The sequence below is a fragment of the Rhinoderma darwinii genome, chromosome 4 (assembly GCF_050947455.1).
Source record: "Rhinoderma darwinii isolate aRhiDar2 chromosome 4, aRhiDar2.hap1, whole genome shotgun sequence".
Classification (NCBI taxonomy): domain Eukaryota; kingdom Metazoa; phylum Chordata; class Amphibia; order Anura; family Rhinodermatidae; genus Rhinoderma; species Rhinoderma darwinii.
In genome coordinates this window covers 30,252,178-30,273,848 of record NC_134690.1, presented here as the reverse complement: position 1 = coordinate 30,273,848, position 21,671 = coordinate 30,252,178, and the positions used below count along the sequence as shown (strand labels likewise).

At 44.2% G+C, this 21,671-nt stretch overlaps 1 protein-coding gene across 1 annotated transcript in view; it reads right to left on the bottom strand.

Annotated features, from left to right (window-relative positions):
* OPN5 (opsin 5) overlaps window positions 1–21,671 on the bottom strand; it is a 107,096-nt gene that overhangs the window by 35,941 nt on the left and 49,484 nt on the right. Inside the window, exon 3 of the mRNA XM_075863840.1 lies at window positions 10,891–11,010. Within this exon, the coding sequence (XP_075719955.1) occupies window positions 10,891–11,010 (120 nt within the window). The remainder of the gene's footprint in view (window positions 1–10,890; window positions 11,011–21,671) is intronic.

The window sequence follows — 21,671 nt, the reverse complement described above, 5'->3', positions numbered from 1 at the left end:
ACAATACAAGAGCAGCAATTCCAAAGTATAAAAGAACATGCTGCAGATCAAAATAACTGCACAGCAGGTCAATTTATGAACGGTTTCTATATAGGGATGAGATTTGTTCAAATCTCATCCACTTTGCTGCTACGGTATTATGCTGCAAATTTTCCGCAATGAAATTAGTTGCAGAAAATCAGCAGTGTTTTAATTCCTACCCTAAGAATATATTCACTTGTTGCAGCTATATTGCAGTTTTTGCTGCATTTAATGTTGTAAAAATTGCAGCAAAATACGAACGCAACGTGTGAATATATCTTAAATAAAATGTGTGGCTTAGTTATAGTTTGCTTGTGTGGGGAAGTAGCCTTGGCTATAAGGCTAGAATTTTGGCATTAGGATCAACTTCAATGTTTCCCTATTAGACATTTTGAAATGTTCGCAATGTTGCGCACAACTTTTTTGTTCCAATAGTGTTATCTAGTCATTGTATGGTGGTATTATTCAGTCAGTGTATAGTGGTATTATTCAGTCAGTGTATGGTGGTATTATTCAGTCACTGTATGGTGGTATTATTCAGTCACGGTATGGTGGTATTATTCAGTCACTGTATGGTGGTATTATTCAGTCACTGTATGGTGGTATTATTCAGTCACGGTATGGTGGTACTGTTCAGTCACTGTATGGTGGTACTATTCAGTCAAAGTATGGAGATATTATGCAGTCAGTGTATGGTGGTATCAGTCACTGTATGGTGGTATTATTCAGTCACAGTATGGTGGTATTATTCAGTCACTGTATGTGTGTATTATTCTGTCACTGTATGGGGGTATTATTCAGTCAGTGTATGGGGGTATTATTCAGTCAGTGTATAGTGGTATTATTCAGTCAGTGTATAGTGGTATTATTCAGTCAGTGTATGGTGGTATTATTCAGTCACTGTATGGTGGTATTATTCAGTCACGGTATGGTGGTATTATTCAGTCAGTGTATGGTGGTGTTATTCAGTCAGTGTATGGAGGTATTATTCAGTCACTGTATGGTGGTATTATTCAGTCAGTGAATGGTCATATTATTCATTCATTATATTGTGGTGTTTTCAAGTCACAGTATGCTGGTATTATTCAGTCACTGTATGGTGATATTATACAGTCACTGTATGGTGGTATTATTCAGTTACAGTATGGTGATATTATACAGTTACTGTATGGAGGTATTATTCTGTCACTGTATGGTGGTATTATTCAGTCACTGTATGGTGGTATTATTCAGTTACAGTATGGTGATATTATACATTTACTGTATGGAGGTATTATTCAGTTAGTGTATGGTGGTATTATTCAGTTATAGTATGGTGATATTATACAGTCACTGTATGGTGAGATTATAAAGTCACTGTATGGTGATATTATACAGTCACTGTATGGTGGTATTATTCAGTCAGTGTATGGTGGTATCAGTCATTGTATGGTGGTATTATTATGTCACGGTATGGTGGTATTATTCAGTCAGTGTTTGGTGGTATTATTCAGTCACTGTATGATAGTATCATTCAGTCACTGTATGGTAGTATTATTCAGTCACTGTATGGTGGTATTATTCAGTCACGGTATGGTGGTATTATTCAGTCACTGTATGGTGGTATTATTCAGTCACTGTATGGTGATATTATTCAGTCACAGTATGGTGGTATTATTCAGTTACTATATGGTGGTATTATTCAGTTATGGTATGGTGGTATTATTCAGTCATTATATTGTGGTGTTAGCTAGACACAGTATGCTGGTATTATTCAGTCAGTGTATGGTGGTATTATTCAGTTACTGTATGGAGGTATTATTCTGTCATGGTATGGTGGTATTATGCAGTCAGTGTATGGTGGTATCAGTCACTGTATGGTGGTATTATTCAGTCACGGTATGGTGGTATTATTCAGTCAGTGTATGGTGGTATTATTCAGTCACTGTATGATAGTATCATTCAGTCACTGTATGGTAGTATTATTCAGTCACTGTATGGTGGTATTATTCAGTCACGGTATGGTGGTATTATTCAGTCACTGTATGGTGGTATTATTCAGTCACTGTATGGGGATATTATTCAGTCACAGTATGGTGGTATTATTCAGTTACGGTATGGTGGTATTATTCAGTCATTATATTGTGGTGTTATCTAGACACAGTATGCTGGTATTATTCAGTCAGTGTATGGTGGTGTTATTCCGTCAGTGTATGGAGGTATTATTCAGTCACTGTATGGTGGTATTATTCAGTCAGTGAATGGTCATATTATTCATTCATTATATTGTGGTGTTTTCAAGTCACAGTATGCTGGTATTATTCAGTCACTGTATGGGGATATTATTCAGTCACTGTATGGTGATATTATACAGTCACTGTATGGTGGTATTATTCAGTTACAGTATGGTGATATTATACAGTTACTGTATGGAGGTATTATTCTGTCACATTATGGTGGTATTCGTCAGTCACTGTATGGTGGTATTATTCAGTCACTGTATGGTGGTATTATTCAGTTACAGTATGGTGATATTATACAGTTACTGTGTGGAGGTATTATTCAGTTAGTGTATGGTGGTATTATTCAGTTATAGTATGGTGATATTATACGGTCACTGTATGGTGATATTATACAGTCACTGTATGGTGATTTTATACAGTCACTGTATGGTGGTATTATTCAGTCAGTGTATGGTGGTATTATTCAGTCACGGTATGGTGGTATTATTCAGTCACGGTATGGTGGTATTATTCAGTCACGGTATGGTGGTATTATTCAGTCAGTGTATGGTGGTATTATTCAGTCACTGTATGGTGGTATTATTCAGTCATAGTATGGAGGTATTATTCAGTCAGTGTATGGTGGTATCAGTCAGTGTATGGAGGTATTATTCAGTCAGTGTATGTTAGTGTTATTCAGTCAGTGTATGTTGGTGTTATTCAGTCACTGTATGGTAGTATTATACAGTCATTATATTGTGGTGTAATATAGTCACAGTATGCTGGTATTATTTAGTCAGATTCCATATTCTGGTACAGCATAGTGTGCAGTGGCGTAACTACCGCCGTAGCAGCCGTAACGACTTATACGGGGCCCGCGGCATGAGGGGGCCCGTGTCCCCCGCCGGCACGGGCCCCCACCATGGCCGCAGGCTCCGCTAGCAGCCGCTATGGCTGCTACAGCGGGACGCCACTGAACACTATGGCAGAGCAGGGAGGTATCTCCCCACTCTGCCATTAAACAAAAGACATGTATCCCCTATCCACAGGACAGGGGATACATGTGTGATCGCTGGCAGCGATAGGGAGAACGGGGGACTGAAAGTTCCCTGACATTCTCCATCACAAACCTCGGACTTCCGGGGTCTGTGTCAGCAGCTCCGTAGAAATGAATGGAGCACCGGTCGCGCTTGTGCGCATGCGTGACCGGCGCTCCTTTCATTTTTATTGAGCTGCCGACACAGACGCCGGAAGTCAGAGGTTAGTCATGGAGAACTTGGGGGACTTTCAGTCCCCCGTTCTCCCTATCGCTGCCAGCGATCACACATGTATCCCCTATCCTGTGGGGCGCTGTATGGCGTTCCCTGCAGGGGGGGGCGCTGTATGGCTTTCCCTGCAAGGGGGGGGGCGCTGTATGGCGTTCCCTGCAGGGGGGGCGCTGTATGGCGTTCCCTGCAGGGGGGGCGCTGTATGGCGTTCCCTGCAGGGGGGGGCGCTGTATGGCGTTCCCTGCAGGGGGGGCGCTGTATGGCATTCCCTGCAGGGGGGCGCTGTATGGCGTTCCCTACAGGGGGGGGGGTGCTGTATGGCGTTCCCTACAGGGGGGCTGTATGGCGGTCCCTACAGGGGGGGCGCTGTATGGCATTCCCTGCAGGGGGGGCGCTGTATGGCGTTCCCTACAGGGGGGTGCTGTATGGCGTTCCCTACAGGGGGGGCTGTATGGCGGTCCCTACAGGGGGGGCTGTATGGCGTTCTCTACAGGGGGGGCTGTATGGCGTTCTCTACAGGGGGGGCTGTATGGCGTTCTCTACAGTGGGGGCTGTATGGCGTTAGCGCCATACAGTCCCCCTGTAGATAACGCCACACAGTCCCCCCTGTAGATAACGCCACACAGTCCCCCTCTGTAGATAACGCCACACAGTCCCCCCCTGTAGATAACACCACACAGTCCCCCCTGTAGATAACGCCACACAGTCCCCCTCTATAGATAACGCCACACAGTCCCCCTCTGTAGATAACGCCACACAGTCCCCCTCTGTAGATAACGCCACACAGTCCCCCTCTGTAGATAACGCCACACAGTCCCGCTCTGTAGATAACGCCACACAGTCCCCCTCTGTAGATAACGCCACACAGTCCCCCTCTGTAGATAACGCCACACAGTCCCCCTCTGTAGATAACGCCACACAGTCCCCCTCTGTAGATAATGCCATACAGTCCCCCTGTAGATAACGCCATACAGGCTACAGGGGGGGCTGTATGGCGTTATCTACAGGGGGGGCGCTGTATGGCGTTATCTACAGGGGGGACTGTATGGCGTTATGTACAGGGGGGGCTGTAAAAAAGGCACTATCTACAAGGGGGGGGGGGTTGTGTGACACCCAGAGGAGGGGGGGCCCCAGTCAAAAGTTTGCTATGGGGCCCAGTCTTTCCTAGTTACGCCCCTGATAGTGTGCTGTTTCCCAGTAGAACACATGAGTCCAAGACCGGGCTGTTTACTAGGCAACAATGGCAAGTGGAAATTTCACTTTGAGCGGCATTCACATCTATCAATCGTGTCACTGACTATTTTTACATCACAATTGCAGAGCAATGGTAAAACAAAATTTTTATCGTTGATCTTCTCCTTTGTTAACACTGACCAAGTATCATTATAATTGGTCAGAAACTAGCAAATCATGATGTTAATTTGCTAAAGTAAATAGGCCTTTAATGGTGCATATTCAGGCTTCGTGCCTAGTGCAGCGTGAGCTGTAAATACTGCCCTGCGAACAAATACACATATATTTTTTTGACAGTGAAAGGATTAAATTACTGCCTCTCTCCCTCTTAGGGTGAATTTACATCATTTTTTGTCACAGTTTTAGTAAAACCACGGTGGTTTCTAAAAAGACTGGTCTTTAGTTAAGATGACAGGAAAAAAAAGACATATATAAATATATATGGTTATACCCAGGGGCATTGCAAGGGTCTTGAAAGATCAGGGGCACAAGCCCCAAGACATATATTTGCCTACCCCCCCCCCCCCCCAAAAAATAAATTTTTACATACATATCGGAGATAGCATATCCATAGACGAAGGCTCCTTTTGCTACACCGCTGGATAGGATTGGATGCATTTGTTTTGGCAGATAGTATCACACATGACGAGTGAAACTCACTGCATGTCCTATATTGGTGCGTTTTAACGCAACTAGCCGCCCATGAAAACCATGGACAGCACACAGATGGACAAACGTGTGCTGTCCGTGTTTCATGCATTAATTATACTTGCAAAGAACACGGATTCAAAAACCCAAACGCACACGACCAGATTTACGCACGTTTTTTACGCACGTAAATCTGTCACGCTCGTCCGAATGTAGCCTTAGATACAGGGCCCCAGCAGTAAGTATCCTTGTACTAAACCTCAGGGGCAAATTTGCCATTTCTGGGGCCCCAAGCAATGTTATGTCTTAGGGCTCTAATCAAAGACACCTGTAGAGAGTTCCCCACACAATGCCCCCTGTATATAGTGTCACAACCCCCAGGTATGGTTCCACACACAGTCCCTCTGCCATACATTCCCTTGTGTAGACAGTGACATGCCGTCTCCTGTAGGTAGTCCCACATACCCACCTTGTCTCAGCAGACAGTATCATACATGATAGGCTTAGATACATGGCCACATCAGACAGTATCACACATGATAGACTTACTGCTGGGGCCCTGTATCTAAGTATCCCTATACTGACATATGTTCATCCCTCCAAAAAATGTGTGTATGTACGTACACATATATATATATATATATATATATATATATATATATGAGACAGCATATCTATAGCACTACGACCCTATAGCTATGGATAGGATTAGATACATTAGCTCAGCAGACAGTATCATACATGATAGGATTAGATACAGGGCCCAGCTCACTGACATTGCGGCTCCAATGCTGGACCCAGGAAAGGTAAGTATAAGAATTGTTTTACTTTTGTATGTGTTACTAATTTTTTTGGTCTGTATGTGTTTTTTTACAGGTTTGGTTGTTGGACTACGTCGGATTCGAGGACTACCTCGATTACGGCTTTTTTATTCTCAATAAAATGGTTAATGAAGGTTGTGTGAGGGTTTCTTATTTCAATAAAATATTTTTTCTATGTCCTGGTATTTTTTTAAACTTTATTACTACCACCTTAGTAATGCCCACTGGCTCATTGACAACAACCATTACTAAAGCAGAACTTAATGTTAGCCGGTGAAAAGGTTAACGCTAACTCCCAGTATTACCCCGGTACCCACCGCCAGCAGGGGTACCGGGAAGAGAAGGGTGTGTTCCAGTACCCGACCATCTGTAGCGATGGACGAGCACCGGGGCGGCCGCAGGCAGGTATTATTAGGCTGGGAATGCCTAAAAACAGTGGGCCTTCTCACCCAGGTAATGCTTGCCTGCTGCTGCTATGTTGTATCTGGCTGGTAATGAAAAATGTGGGGGGGATGCACATTATTCCATAAAAAAAAAAAGACATGGGGCCCCCCCATTTTTGTTAACCAGCCTGCTACAACATAGCAGCAGCAGCCTGGCATTACCAGGGTGGGAAGGGCCACTGTTTTTGGGCTTTCCCAGCCTAATAATACCATCACTACAGATAGTCGGGTACTGGATCGAACCCAGCTCTTCCCAGTACCCCTGGTGGCAGTGGGTACCGGGGTAATAATGGCAGTTAGTATTAGCCTCTGCCCTGGCTAACACTAAGCCCCGCTGTAGTAATGGACGTGGTCACTCAGCTAGCGGCTATTACTAAGGCATTAGTAATGAAGTTTAAAAGAAAATAGAAAAGACATAGAATAAATATTTTATTGAAATAATCCCCCCCACACACACAACCCTTGTTAACCATTTTATTGAAAATAAAAAAAGCTGTCATCGAAGTAGTCCTCGAATCCGACGTAGTCCAACAACCGAACCTGTAAAAAAACACAAACAAAAAAACAACAACAACATTAGTAACACAAATGGTAGGCTTAGATACAGGGCCCATGTGTGATACGGTCTATTAGACCATATATCTAAGCCTACAACAAGGCTTAGATATAGGGCCCCAGCAGACAGTAATCTTATACAGTATAAGATTACTGTATGCTGGGGCCCTGTATCTAAGCCTCCCTTGTTGTAGGCTTAGATATATGGTCTAATAGACCGTATCACACATGGGCTTCTACAATGTGATAGGCTTAGATACAGGGCCCATCAGACAGTATCATACATGGCCATGTATCTAAACCTACTATGTGGTAGGCTTAGATACAGGGCCCCTGCAGACAGTAATCTTATACAGTAGAAGATTACTTTGCTGGGGCCCTGTATCTAAGCCTACAATGTGGTAGGCTAAGATACAGGGCCCGTCAGACAGTATCATACATGTTCATTTATCTAAGCCCACCATGTGGTAGGCTTAGATACAGGGTCCATGTGTGATACCATCTGTTATACCCTGTATCTAAGCCTTCCACAAGCCATACTTAGATACAGGACCCCAGCAGGCAGTAATGTTACACTTACCCACCTCTTCGGCTCCGGGTGCAGCGGATGTCCTGACACCGTGCAACGTCCTGACGTCATGCGCTGCCAAAGGCACAGTGCTAACGACGCCCTGGATATAGCTGTAGTGCCATATATGAATATACCTGTGGTGCCACTGTAGATCTCGGGCCAAGCATTACTTCCAACTTTACCCACGTCAGATGAAGTTTAAAATTGTGGCGGAACTCAGGAGCCATGGGATCCATCCCCCACCACGCCCACTCTCGCACCTATGACTGTAGTACAGGGCATGGCTGGTGATGTCTACTTGGTTACAACGGTAGGCTACGGTTGCCTAACCCTGCTTTAGAAGGTATGGTTTGGGGTCTGTATTTGTTTTAAAGGGTCTGGGGTCTGTATTTGTTTAGGTAATTTGTGGTCTATTAATTTTCGGGTGTGATAAAGGGGGGGGTCATATGCACTATTTGTGAAACAAATGACATAATAGGTTGGAGGTTTGTTCAAAAAAAATTGGCATAAATTTAAACAAGCCGCTTCATACCACACTTTTCAGAAAGTATGTTTTATGTAGGTCCCATAATGAAGCATCCAATGGTTATGATCCCGTTACACACATGAATTATGATATCACGTAGAAAAAATATCCATCCAGAATGTTACAGTTTTCCCTTGTTAAAGGGGTTTGTTTGTTAAGAAAACCCATTTTCAAATACTCTATAAGGAAATTCTGAATTAAAGGGGGGGGGGGGTCACCTATTCAGGACCCTCATTTATTAGCCATAACAGGGGTTGGCTACAAAGATATTCTCCCACTTTGGAGGGCTGGACATTACACGGACACACCATTGATTTTAATGGGAACTGTGTAATGCTTTATTTCCCCTGTGGTGGCGCTGTAGATTAATTGACCACTTGCTGCAGAGTTTCCCCACAGTCCTAGCAGCAGGATAACCGGTCATCAGTTTATCACCAGGGGACTTTTCTTACAAATAGGGATAATTCAAAATCGACAACCCCTTTAACAGGGTTGCCAGAGGTAGATAATTGCTCTGAAATTAGAAATCTGCTGTATTCCTTTCAGAGAAATGAGTGTCTTATTCTATTATCTTGTCGTAATTATCACACGAGATTTATAGATTGCCTAACAAACTGACAAATGAGCTTGTGTGCCTCGTAGACAATGAGACGAATGTTGTTTGCTGAAGTCTATATGTACGGTTGATGGAAGGCGACTATTTGATCAATAACAGTTACCGACCCTCCGGCTCGCCCTCTGCCACCTGAAACAAAACACTGTGATCCCGGCTTCCTATTTCATTCACTGCAAGTTACCAGTGCAGAATTTATAAATTCAAGTTAAAAGGACAATATTACTTTCATTTTGCTTTGGAAACAGCAGTCTATATTGCTCTGAATGGTCTGCAGGACAACTGCAGGGAATCCAAAATACACCTCCCACTTTACCTGCACGTCATTATCGTAATTCCTTGGAATTTAAAGAAGCAATTTCCAAAATATCATTAAAGTAGATAAAAAGACAAAGTAGTAAGAAAATGTATTATATATAAAACGCCTAAACTACGCCTAAACAGCTCAAACCCTTTACGGCATGGACTCCACAAGACCTCTGATAGTGTCCTGTAGTATCTGGCACCAAGACGTTAGCAACAGATCCTTTAAGTCCTATAAATTGGGAGGTGCGGTCTCCATGGATCGGACTTGTTTTGTCAGCACATCCCACAGATGATCAATCAAATTGAGATCTGGAGAATTTGGTGGCAAGTCAACTCCTTGAACCCCTCAGTTACGGAACAATTTTTGCAGTGTGGCAGGAGCATTATCCTGCTGAAAGAGGGCACTGCTATTAGAGAATACTGTTACCATGAAGGAGTGTACTTGGTCTGCAGCGGTGTTTGGGTAGGGGGTAAAAGTCATAGTAACATCCACACGAATGCCAGGACTCAAGGTTTCCCAGCAAAAATTTGCCCAGCGCATTACACTGCCTACGCCGGCTTGCCTTCTTCCCATTGTGCATCTTTTTGCCATCTTTTATCCTAGGTAAGCAACACACATGCACCTAGCTAGCAATAACTTTTTTAGCAATTTGTGCTACAGTATCTCTTCTGTAAGATAGGAGCAGAGAAGCTAGCCTTCACTTGCCACAGGCATTAATGATAATCAATCTTATTCACTTCGTCAGATATATATGTGTGTGTAATGCTACTTATTATACTATTAAACTTTGTCAGTGATTAATTTTTTTCAACTGCCATGTAAACCTTTCTGTGTCCAGACTGTGAAAGATGCAGCTCTCTCTCCCTCTCAGCAGGAAATCACAGCATGATCTCAAGCACCAAGTCACTGCTAAATTACACTCAACAATGTTAAAACAAAGTTTTGGTTGAGGAAAGTCACTCACACAAATACTTTATAAAATCTTTCATCTTAATGGTTGCTGACAGTCCATTGTATCCTAATTATATTATTTTGTGGTTTACGTCACTGACACGTCCTTAATTGTTTGCTTAAAATTAAACTGTTTAAGAGTTAAATTTACACACAGGCGAAATCTCTCTTTAAATGGCTTCTCCGCTTCGGACAGTGCCTACTTGTTAGAAGGGATATTTGACAATAACTACAACTTGTTATTGACCCGGCTTATACCTGACTACTAGTCTTTGCTACTGCCTGTTTATGGCTGAACTCTGCCTGCCTTGACCTATGCCCATCTAATTCTGCCTACGGTCTATGTCCTGCATCTTGGTGACTACTGCCTCTCCTACATCAGCTGTTGCTATTGAGACTACTCCTGGGGTAGCGATCCGGGAATTTCGTGCAGCGAAGTACAGATCCAGGTATAGAAGTTAAAGGGTGAAAACCGGGGACTTCCTTAGACTCTACTCCCTGGTTTAGCCAAAATCAAAATCCGAAGCAACCCAGTGGGCCCATTTCCCCTCCAACAGATGGGTGATAGCGAGAGACGCTTTTTTTAATCACTGGCATTTTGGTCAAGAAAGGAGAATCCTGGACAGGGAACACCCTCTATTAACTCAGGATTCCCTGATAGGGTGTATAAACATGGGTTTTATAAACTAGACAAGCCCTTTGAGGTTTAATCTATGGATAAAAAGTGATTACCTGAAATTCCCAGGTCACAGATGGCTAAGTTAATCGTCATTATTTCAGCCGGCCTGAGCTTTTTCTTTCTTTTGCAAGCCATAAATAACACATAACCATTCCCAAACGTTGATAGGAGACCTAAAAGAAGAAAATATATATTTAATTAAAAAAAATAATTATTAATAGGGAGATATACAATCTGAAATACAATATACATACAAACAACCAACAAATAATTTTAAAAGGGGAGAACTAAGGTGCCCCACTATTTCATCCAGTATTAGCATGGACATGTAGGAGCACTAGATCCTCAGTCTACGTCACATATAAGGCGCTGTTCACATCTGCACTATTTTGTCCGGCAAATTGACACACTCCGCAACAGAAACCCGATGGAACCCATTAAAGTACATGTCAGGGGTCATTGGTTTCCGTCATGCAGTGGATCCGGCAGTTCTGGTTTTTCATTGTTCTGCTCCTATGACAAAGCAGTAAAGTCCTAACGCAAATGTGAACAGAGCCATTCAGGCTTCTAATTGGCACGATGTTATTTATTCTAAGTTTCTGAGAGGGGAAAACATACTTTGGCTTTATCTTGTTGTGTTTTATATATATAGATTTACTACAGTCCCTGGATAGACCGTGTCAGACAGTGCTCAGAGAGTGTCATAGCTCACCCATTTGGCACATATAGTGTTCAGTTAGTGCTATACATTGCCTATATGCATTGTAAATACTACACAATACTGTGCATACGTATCATGCTGTGCCTATACAAAGCAAACAATTACACTTATAGTGGCATGCTATGTCAACATAGTGCCACATTGTACCAACCCAGTCATAAAGTACACAGAAAGTGCCATACTTTGACCACATAGTGCCAAATGGTGTCCAGCGAGTGTCATGCAACATCTACATATAGCCATATATCGCCCACATAGCACCATATTGTGTCTACATAGACAAATAATGTAAAACAGTGCCAAGAGAGTGTCGTAGTTTACCCCTATAATTAGTGTGAGTGCCCACATACTAATGCCTACAGTCCTACAGTATTCTCCCATAAAGTAGCTTCAACTTTCTAATAATTTCTGTGCTGAACTGTCCAAAAACTTTGCAGCGGACTGAGACAGGAGGAAGAGTGCACATCCCGCTGGGCCCTATAGCAGCTGCTATGACAATGGTTCTGCCCCTGCTCCCTACTTACCAATAAAATCTAAGGATTGTGACTTTTTCCAATTTGCACACCAAAAATTACATTTATACTCCGCCTAGTGGTGCCATGGCACATTTAATTGTATAGTCACAGATGTAGCAGGGTTGAATTTGTTGTTTAACTGATTCTTTTGTGCCTTAGGGCTTATTCAGACGAACGTGATATACGTCCATGCAACGCGCGTGATTTTCAAGCGCCTCGCACGGACCTATACAAGTCTATGGGGCCGTGCAGACAGTCCGTGATTTTTACGCAGCGTGTGTCCGCTGCGTAAAACTCACATCATGTCCTATATTTGTGCGTTGTTCGCGCATCAGAAAAATTGGTAGAGACCCTAGCAGCTGGCAGGGATAATTTTAATGAACGAACAAATAAATGTGCAAGGCACAAGAAAGTCCCAAGTTTCCCAACTGCTATAGAATTAATTAAAATATAACTTTTAATGTTTAAATTAGAAACAAATTGGAAACAAGTTGCAGTGCATAAGGTAAATGGTTGTACAATAGTTTGTGTCAATTAAAATTTTTCCTCAGAGCTGGTTAATCTAACGTTGGAGATCTGATGTATGTTAGGATCTCAGTGTGTCAGGCATGGACGGCAGCTGCAGACTGCTCGGGCAGCCTCTAGTATGACACAGTGATAGAGTTTATTTGTTAGACCAGCAATGATTTTAAAAAAGAAACGCTAGCCCCCCCGACATGTTTCACTGCTTCAGCAGCGTCTTCAGGGGATAATTTCAGGGCTGAGGAAAAATTTTAATTGACACAAACTATTGTACAACCATTTACCTTATGCACTGCAACTTGTTTCCAATTTGTTTCTAATTTAAACATTAAAAGTTATATTTTAATTAATTCTATAGCAGTTGGGAAACTTGGGACTTTCTTGTGCCTTGCACATTTATTTGTTTGTTCGCGCATCACGCACCCATTGAAGTCAATGGGTGCGTGAAAATCACGCGCAGCACACGGAAGCACTTCTGTGGGACGCGCGTGATTCGCGCAACAGCAGTCAAAAGTAGGAATGAAAACAGAAAAGCACCACGTGCTTTTCTGTTTACAAACATCCAAACGGAGTGTCATAATGATGGCGGCTGCGCGAAAATCACGCAGCCACGCATCATATGGTGATGACACGCGGAGCTGCTAAGTGACTTTTGCGCGCGCAAAACGCACACGCTCGTGTGAATCCGGCCTTAGGATAACATTTAATCATGGACTAATTTACAATGTTGTATTTTAAGTCCATGTCTGGGAACAGATCCCGGAAGAGGGAAGAACCAAAAAAATGTTTTGCGGTTTTTGCTTTATTTTTTATTTCTCTAATGGGATCCAATTTCCAAAATATGGCGGGGCCATGTATCCAAAATACAGCTGTGCGTACTAACCTTTACAATAGTTTCTTCATACTGTATTGCATTTATTGTGTTAAGCATAGCAATTACCTATCATTTACCCTTATGAAGCTAAATATGACAGGCATCAGCAGAAAGCAATAATACTATAAGTAACAGGCAATGCCGTATGACTAATGTTTCAATAATGAGAACATAATAGTCTTATAGTCTATTTACAGGTTGTCAACTTCTCAGTATAAGTGTAATGACAGGGATAGGGAAACAGACAAGTGAGCCCTAATCTACCCGCCACTCAGTCCCTGCCTACATGCAACGACCCGCCCTAGGCGACGGGGTACAACTGGGCGACGGTCCCTACACTCAATAAGTGCACGACAGACAACAGACAAGGAAACACAGAACAAAGGGAAACGGGGCAGTTGCCCACGGCAACACCGAGAGCAACAAGAGTAGTAAACGAGCCGAGTCAAACCAGGAGAGTACGAGGTGCCAAACGTAGAGCAGGAGAGTAGTGAACAAGCCGAGTCAAACCAGGTGTGAACGAGGTACCAAACGCAGAGCAGAAGAGTAGTCAGTAAGCCAGGGTCAATACGAAGCAGGGACAAGTAGTTCAAGAAGATGCAGCAGGGCCAGGAAACCAACAGAGAAGAATCACAAGCAAGGAGGAACAGGAAAGGCAGGTATAAATAGACAGAGGGCGGGAGATAGCTCCGTCTGGCCAAGCTGTGATAGGCTCTCCCACTCCTAAGCCTGCCATCCTGAGTGGTGGAAGATGGAGTCAGTCTCACAGACATAGAAGCAGGTGCAGACTGATTACCTATGGGCGTGGATACAGAAGCTGTGCCTGGCAGATCCTGAACAGTACCCCCCCTTTTATGAGGGGCCACCGGACCCTTTCTAGATGGACCTGGTTTATTGGGGAAACTAAGGTGGAACCTCCTGACCAATGCCCCAGCGTGAACATCCCGGGCGGGTACCCAAGTCCTCTCCTCAGGCCCGTATTCTCTCCAATGGACCAGGTACTGGAGGGAGCCTTGGACCATCTTGCTGTCCACAATCTTGGCCACCTCGAATTCCACCCCCTCAGGGGTGAGAATGGGGACAGGAGGTTTCCTCGAGGGAGCCAAGGACGGGGAGCAGCATTTAAGGAGGGAGGCATGAAACACGTCGTGTACTCGAAAAGATGGGGGCAACTCCAGTCGGAAGGAGACAGGATTGAGGACTTCAATGACTTTGTACGGCCCTATAAAACGGGGAGCAAAGTTCTTGGACGGGACTTTAAGGCGCAAGTTCTTTGACGATAGCCACACCAGATCCCCGACCATAAACAAGGGGTTAGCAGGACGTCTTCTATCTGCCTGAGTTTTTTGTATGCTCTGGAACGCCTCTAGGTTCTTCTGAACCTGGGCCCAGACTGTGCACAGTTTCCGATGAACGACCTCTACCTCGGGATTGTTGGAACTACCAGGTGAAACGGAGGAGAACCGTGGATTAAACCCAAAATTACAGAAAAAGGGGGAGACCCCTGACGAGTTACTGACCCGGTTATTAAGGGAAAATTCGGCGAGGGGAATGAATGAGACCCAATCATATTGACAGTCAGAGATAAAACACCTTAAATATTGTTCTAGAGACTGATTAGTCCTCTCGGTTTGGCCATTAGTTTCAGGATGGAAGGCAGAGGAGAAGGACAAATCAATCTCCAAATTTTTACAGAAGGCTCTCCAAAACAAAGAAACAAATTGTACCCCTCTGTCAGAAACAATATTGACAGGGAGCCCATGGAGACGCAGGATGTGTTTGACAAACAAGGTAGCTAACGTCTTAGCATTGGGTAGTTTTTTGAGGGGCACAAAGTGTCACATCTTACTGAAACGGTCTACTACAACCCACACCATCGACTTGCCTTGAGATGGAGGCAAATCGGTGATAAAATCCATGGAGATATGGGTCCAAGGTCTCTGGGGAATGTAGTAAGCCCGCTGGTCGGGACCTGGGAGTCTTGGACCTAACACAAACCTCACAAGCGGCGACGTAGGCCTTAACGTCTTTAGGCAACCCAGGCCACCAATAGTTTCTGGCAATGAGGTGCTTTGTACCCAGGATGCCTGGATGACCAGATAGTGCGGAGTCATGATTTTCCCTAAGTACCCTTAGCCGGAATTGCTGGGGAACAAACAGCTTGTTCTCAGGAAGGTTCCCGAGAGCTGAACCTTGATCAGCAGCAATTTCAGAGACTAAATCAGAATCAATAGAGGAAATGATTATACCTGGAGGCAAAATACAAGCAGGATCTTCCTCCGAAGGAGGGCTGGCCATGAAGCTACGTGACAGTGCATCAGACTTAATATTTTTAGACCCAGCCCTATAGGTAACCAAAAAATTGAATCTGGTAAAAAATAACGCCCATAGAGCTTGTCTCGGGTTTAGCCTCCGGGCCGATTCTAGGAAAACCAGATTCTTGTGGTCGGTAAGGACCGTTACCTGGTGCCTAGCCCCCTCCAGGAAGTGGCGCCACTCTTCAAATGGCCATTTAATGGCTAAGAGTTCGCGGTTGCCAATATCATAGTTACTCTCAGTGGGCGTAAACTTCCTGGAGAAGAAGGCACAGGGACGGAGATGGGTGAGGGACCTGGTACCCTGGGACAAGACAGTCCCCACTTCCACCTCGGACGCGTCAACCTCCACGATAAATGGCTCCATTTGGTTGGGCTGAACCAACACCCGGGCCGAGATAAAGCACTCCTTAAGGACCTCAAAAGCCTGGACAGCCTCAGGAGGCCAGCGGAGGAGATCAGCAACCTTGCGAGTGAGGTCCGTAAGAGGCTTAGCGATGACCGAGAAGTTAGCAATAAATCTCCTGTAATAATTAGCGAACCCCAAGAAACACTGTAACGCCTTCAGGGAGGCAGGTTGGACCCATTCCGCCACAGCCTGGACCTTGGCGGGGTCCATGCGGAATTCATGAGGAGTGAGGATTTGACCCAAAAATGGTATCTCCTGCACCCCAAACACACATTTTTTCGGTCTTCGCAAACAGTTTGTTTTCCTGAAGGACCTGGAGCACCTTCCTGACATTTTCAATGTGGGAGGACCAGTCCTTGGAAAACACAAGTATGTCATCAAGGTACACTACAAGAAATACCCCCAGGTAATCTCTTAAAATCTCATTTATGAAATTCTGGAAAACCGCGGGAGCATTACACAACCCAAAGGGCATGACGAGGTATTCGAAAATGACCTTCGGGCGTGTTAAACGCAGTCTTCCACTCATCCCCCTCTTTGATGCGGATAAGGTTATACGCCCCCCGTAGATCAAACTTAGAGAACCATTGGGCCCCCTGAACCTGATTAAAGAGATCAGGAATCAAAGGAAGGGGATACTGGTTCCTTACAGTGAACTTATTCAAGTTACGGTAGTCAATGCATGGCCTAAGACCACCATCCTTCTTCCCTACGAAGAAGAAGCCAGCACCTACCGGAGAAGTAGAGGGGCGAATGTAACCCTTGGCCAGGCATTCCTGGATATACTCTCTCATGGCTTCACGTTCGGGACAAGAGAGATTAAATATCCTACCCTTAGGGAGCTTAGCTCCTGGTACCAAATCGATAGCGCAATCGTATTCTCTATGAGGAGGTAACACTTCGGAGGCCTCCTTAGAGAAAACATCAGCGAAGTCCTGAACAAACTCAGGTAGCGTGTTCACCTCCTCAGGGGGAGAAATAGAATTAACAGAAAAACATGACGTCAAGCATTCATTACCCCATTTGGTAAGATCCCCAGTATTCCAGTCAAACGTGGGATTATGCAACTGCAACCAGGGAAGGCCTAAAACCAAATCGAAAGATAATCCCTGCATCAACAGTACAGAGCACTGCTCCAAATGCATGGAGCCAACAAGGAGTTCAAAAACAGGGGTATGCTGTGTAAAATAACCATTAGCAAGAGGAGTGGAGTCGATACCCACTACCGGGACAGGTTTAGGCAAATCAATCAAAGGCATAGCTAGAGACATAGCAAATTCCACAGACATGATATTAGCAGACGACCATGAATCCACGAAGGCACTGTCGGTAGCAGACCTACCACCAAAAGAGACCTGAAAGGGAAGCAAGATTTTATTACGTTTCATATTTACGGGAAATACCTGTGCGCCCAAGTGACCTCCCCGATGATCACTTAGGCGCGGACGTTTTCCGGCTGCTTATTCTTACGCCTAGGACAGGTGTTCACTTGATGCTTGTCATCCCCACAATAGAAGCAGAGACCATTCTTCCTACGGAACTCTCTACGTTGTTGGGGGGACACGGAGGCCCCGAGTTGCATAGGTACCTCCGAGTCTTCCGTGGAAGAACGAAGCAACGGAACCTCGGCAGGCATCATGGGGGAGTCAGAGGAGAAAACACAAAAACGTTTACGTTGTCGTTCCCTGAGACGTCGGTCAAGTCGTACCGCTAAAGCCATAACCTGGTCTAGGGAGTCAGAAGAGGGATAGCTAACTAGCAGGTCTTTCAGGGCGTTCGACAGACCCAACCTAAACTGGCACCTTAAGGCAGGGTCATTCCACCGAGAAGCTACGCACCACTTCCTAAAGTCAGAGCAATACTCCTCAACAGGTCTCTTACCCTGACGTAAGGTCACCAGCTGACTCTCGGCAAAGGCAGTCCTCTCAGTCTCGTCATAAATGAGTCCGAGAGCAGAAAAGAAAAGATCAACGGAGGAAAGTTCTGGGGCGTCAGTAGCCAAGGAGAAGGCCCATTCTTGGGGCCCTTCCTGGAGCCGGGACATAATTATACCCACCCGCTGGCTCTCAGAACCTGAGGAGTGGGGCTTTAAACGAAAATAGAGCCTAAAACTCTCCCGAAAGGAGAGAAAAGTCTTCCGGTCCCCTGAGAACCGGTCAGGCAACTTGAGGTGGGGTTCAAGAGGTGAGGTGAGGGGTACTACCATGGTAGCATCAGGCTGGTTAACCCTCTGAGCCAGGGCCTGGACCTGTAGGGAGAGACCCTGCATTTGCTGAACCAGGGTCTCAAGGGGGTTCATAGTGGTGTGAGGGACCAGGGTAGAGTAGGTATATGGGCTTGTGATTATGTAATGACAGGGATAGGGAAACAGACAAGTGAGCCCTAATCTACCCGCCACTCAGTCCCTGCCTACTTGCAACGACCCGCCCTAGGTGACAGGGTACAACTGGGCGACGGTCCATACACTCAATAAGTGCACGACAGACAACAGACAAGGAAACACAGAACAAAGGGAAACGGGGAAGTTGCCCACGGCAACACCGAGAGCAACAAGAGTAGTAAACGAGCCGAGTCAAACCAGGAGAGTACGAGGTGCCAAACGTAGAGCAGGAGAGTAGTGAACAAGCCGAGTCAAACCAGGTGTGAAGGAGGTACCAAACGCAGAGCAGAAGAGTAGTCCGTAAGCCAGGGTCAATACGAAGCAGGGACAAGTAGTTCAAGAAGATGCAGCAGGGCCAGGAAACCAACAGAGAAGAATCACAAGCAAGGAGGAACAGGAAAGGCAGGTATAAATAGACAGAGGGCGGGAGCTAGCTCCGTCTGGCCAGGCTGTGATAGGCACTCCCACTCCTAAGCCTGCCATCCTGAGTAGTGGAAGATGGAGTCAGTCTCACAGACATAGAAGCAGGTGCAGACTGATTACATATGGGCGTGGATACAGAAGCTGTGCCTGGCAGATCCTTAACAATAAGTGTGAATTTTTGTTGGTATGGTTTTAGAAGCCCATAATTATAAAGAGAAAAAAAAATAGATCAGGAGTTTTTAATATAAAATATAACTTTTACTGTATTTCTTTTTAAAATGTAAAGTACAAACATATATAAAATTGGTTGTATTCATGCAATATCATCAATCATATGCCTTGTTTAGCTTATGAATGTAAAATTTCTTTCTGAGATATTTTCATAAAAATAGACAGTGTAGTATTCACCCAATTTGCGGGTTATGCAGGTGTATTAATTGTATTCAAAGAGAGGGGATCACATATATAACCCTAATGTAGTTGGCTATTTTAACTGTAGTATATGAAGGTCACTGCCCTCCCTACCTGTTCAGATGCAGGATATTCGGGATCTGGGGAACCTCTCTCCGTCATAAATTCCTCCCGACGCGTTTCCTCATGGCCGAGCAATTCCTCGGGTGAAATAGGCCAGAACCAGCTTTACCCGAGTTTCTTCGGTGCTGGCAAAGATTACTGGTAGCTGTCGTTTTAGTTAGAGGGGTGGGAACTGCCCGCAGTGGCAAGAGATCAGTTACCCACGTTGTCCATGTTTCAAAAGCCTGCACCTGTTTCCGGGGTCTGACGTCAGACGCCGGCCTATTTCCCCATAGGTATCGATCGGCAATGAGGAAACGCGTTGGGAGGAATTTATGACGCCGACCTGCATAACCTGCAAATTGGGTGCATACTACGCAGTCTATTTTTATGAAAATATCTCAGAAAGAAATATAGGTAGGGAATGAGGCAGCCCAACCAATTTAGGGAAAAATAGTGATCCTGTTTATTCCACACGCAACGTTTCAGCTCAGTATAAGGGGCGGATTCACACGAGCGTGTGCGTTTTGCACGCGCAAAAGGTCCATAACAGCTCCGTGTGTCAGCGGCGTATGGTGCGCGGCTGCATGATTTTCGCGCAGCCGCCATCATTATGACACTCTGTTTGTATGTTTATAAACAGAAAAGCACGTCACACGGAAGTGCTTCGGTGTGCTGCGCGTGAGTTTCACGCACCCATTGACTTTATGGCCGCTGCGTGAAAATCACTGACAGTCTGAACGGCCCCATAGACTAACATAGGTCCGTGCGATGCGCGTGAAAATCCCGCACGTAGCACGGACGTATTACACGTTCGTAAAAATAAGCCCTGAGTTTGAGAAAGGCTCATACGGAGCGGAAACGTTGCGTGTACAATAAACAGGATCACTATTTTTCACTAAATTGGTCGTGCTGCCTCATTCTCTACATTCCTCTTCATAGGAGGGTTTGTGGGATGAGTTTTTTTTTGGGGGGTACATTTTACTTATTGATCAACGTTATTAATTTGTTGTTTGCATTTTAAGTTTACGCCATTCATCGTGCAGAATAAATAACACATTTACTTTATTATAAGGGTTGTTACGATTACGGCGATACCATATATTTGTCTATTTTCTTAACACTTTTGTAACATGAAAAACACTTTTAATGGAAAAATGTATTATTGTTTTGTTTTGTTTTTTACTGTGAACTTTTGTCTTTTTATTTATATATTATTAAACTTCCACTAGGGACTCCTGATCATGTATAATGTGTATGTGACCAAAGCATAATTGTCTGCACTGTAGGGGTAATCCGACACTGCATTGTATGGATATTTGTATACTGTATGATTGTATTATTTGGGCAGTATATGGTAAATCATACGGGGGCGCCAATATTAAACCTATGACCGGCCTTGTCAATCAATCGTTGGTCTGTTACTCTCTTAGTCCTCTCATAACAACACTTCCCACTTAAAGACGCTCCCTTACTGAGTGTGAGGACCAAGGCCTGAGCATTCATGATATTTTTAAGACCATAAAATGAAATAAACAGACATAACATAGATAATAGTGTCCTCAGAGAACCTTTATTACATAGCTTACAGCAGTCATAGTCTGATGTTTGGTGGAGCATTGAGGGTTTTGAGTGAATACATTCTCTTCGTCACTGCTTTACTGACCTCATTTCAAATGCTTTTAGGATATTAAAATCTATGTTTCATTAAAAACTGTATTGTTTATATTATTTAATCGATTAACTCTATATATTTAGTCCCTCAGGTTTTTAGCTTGAAAGACTATGGACTCCTTTGACATGGAAAAAAAGATTTTTACATATGTAAGTAGTAACCATTAGTTTAAAAACTTTCACTATGTTTTAGGCTGCAATCCTCACTCCTTCATTCATTTTAAGACCCCCCCCCCCCCCTAATATTCAGTTTGAAACTAGGAGCAAGTTGCAGACTTTTTTTCATGTGGACGTGTCCCTCCCAGTAATACATGCTGAATGTGAGGTCTGTGGATACAGAATATTGCTGCTTTCACTAGCTCTCATGTATCAACACAGCTTTACTCTTGTACTGCTTTCTACTTTTAATACAGCCACTGTGTGTTATTATCTCCCCCTGCGCTAACAGTGTGTGTGTGTGTGTGTGTGTGTGTGTGTGTGTGTGTGTG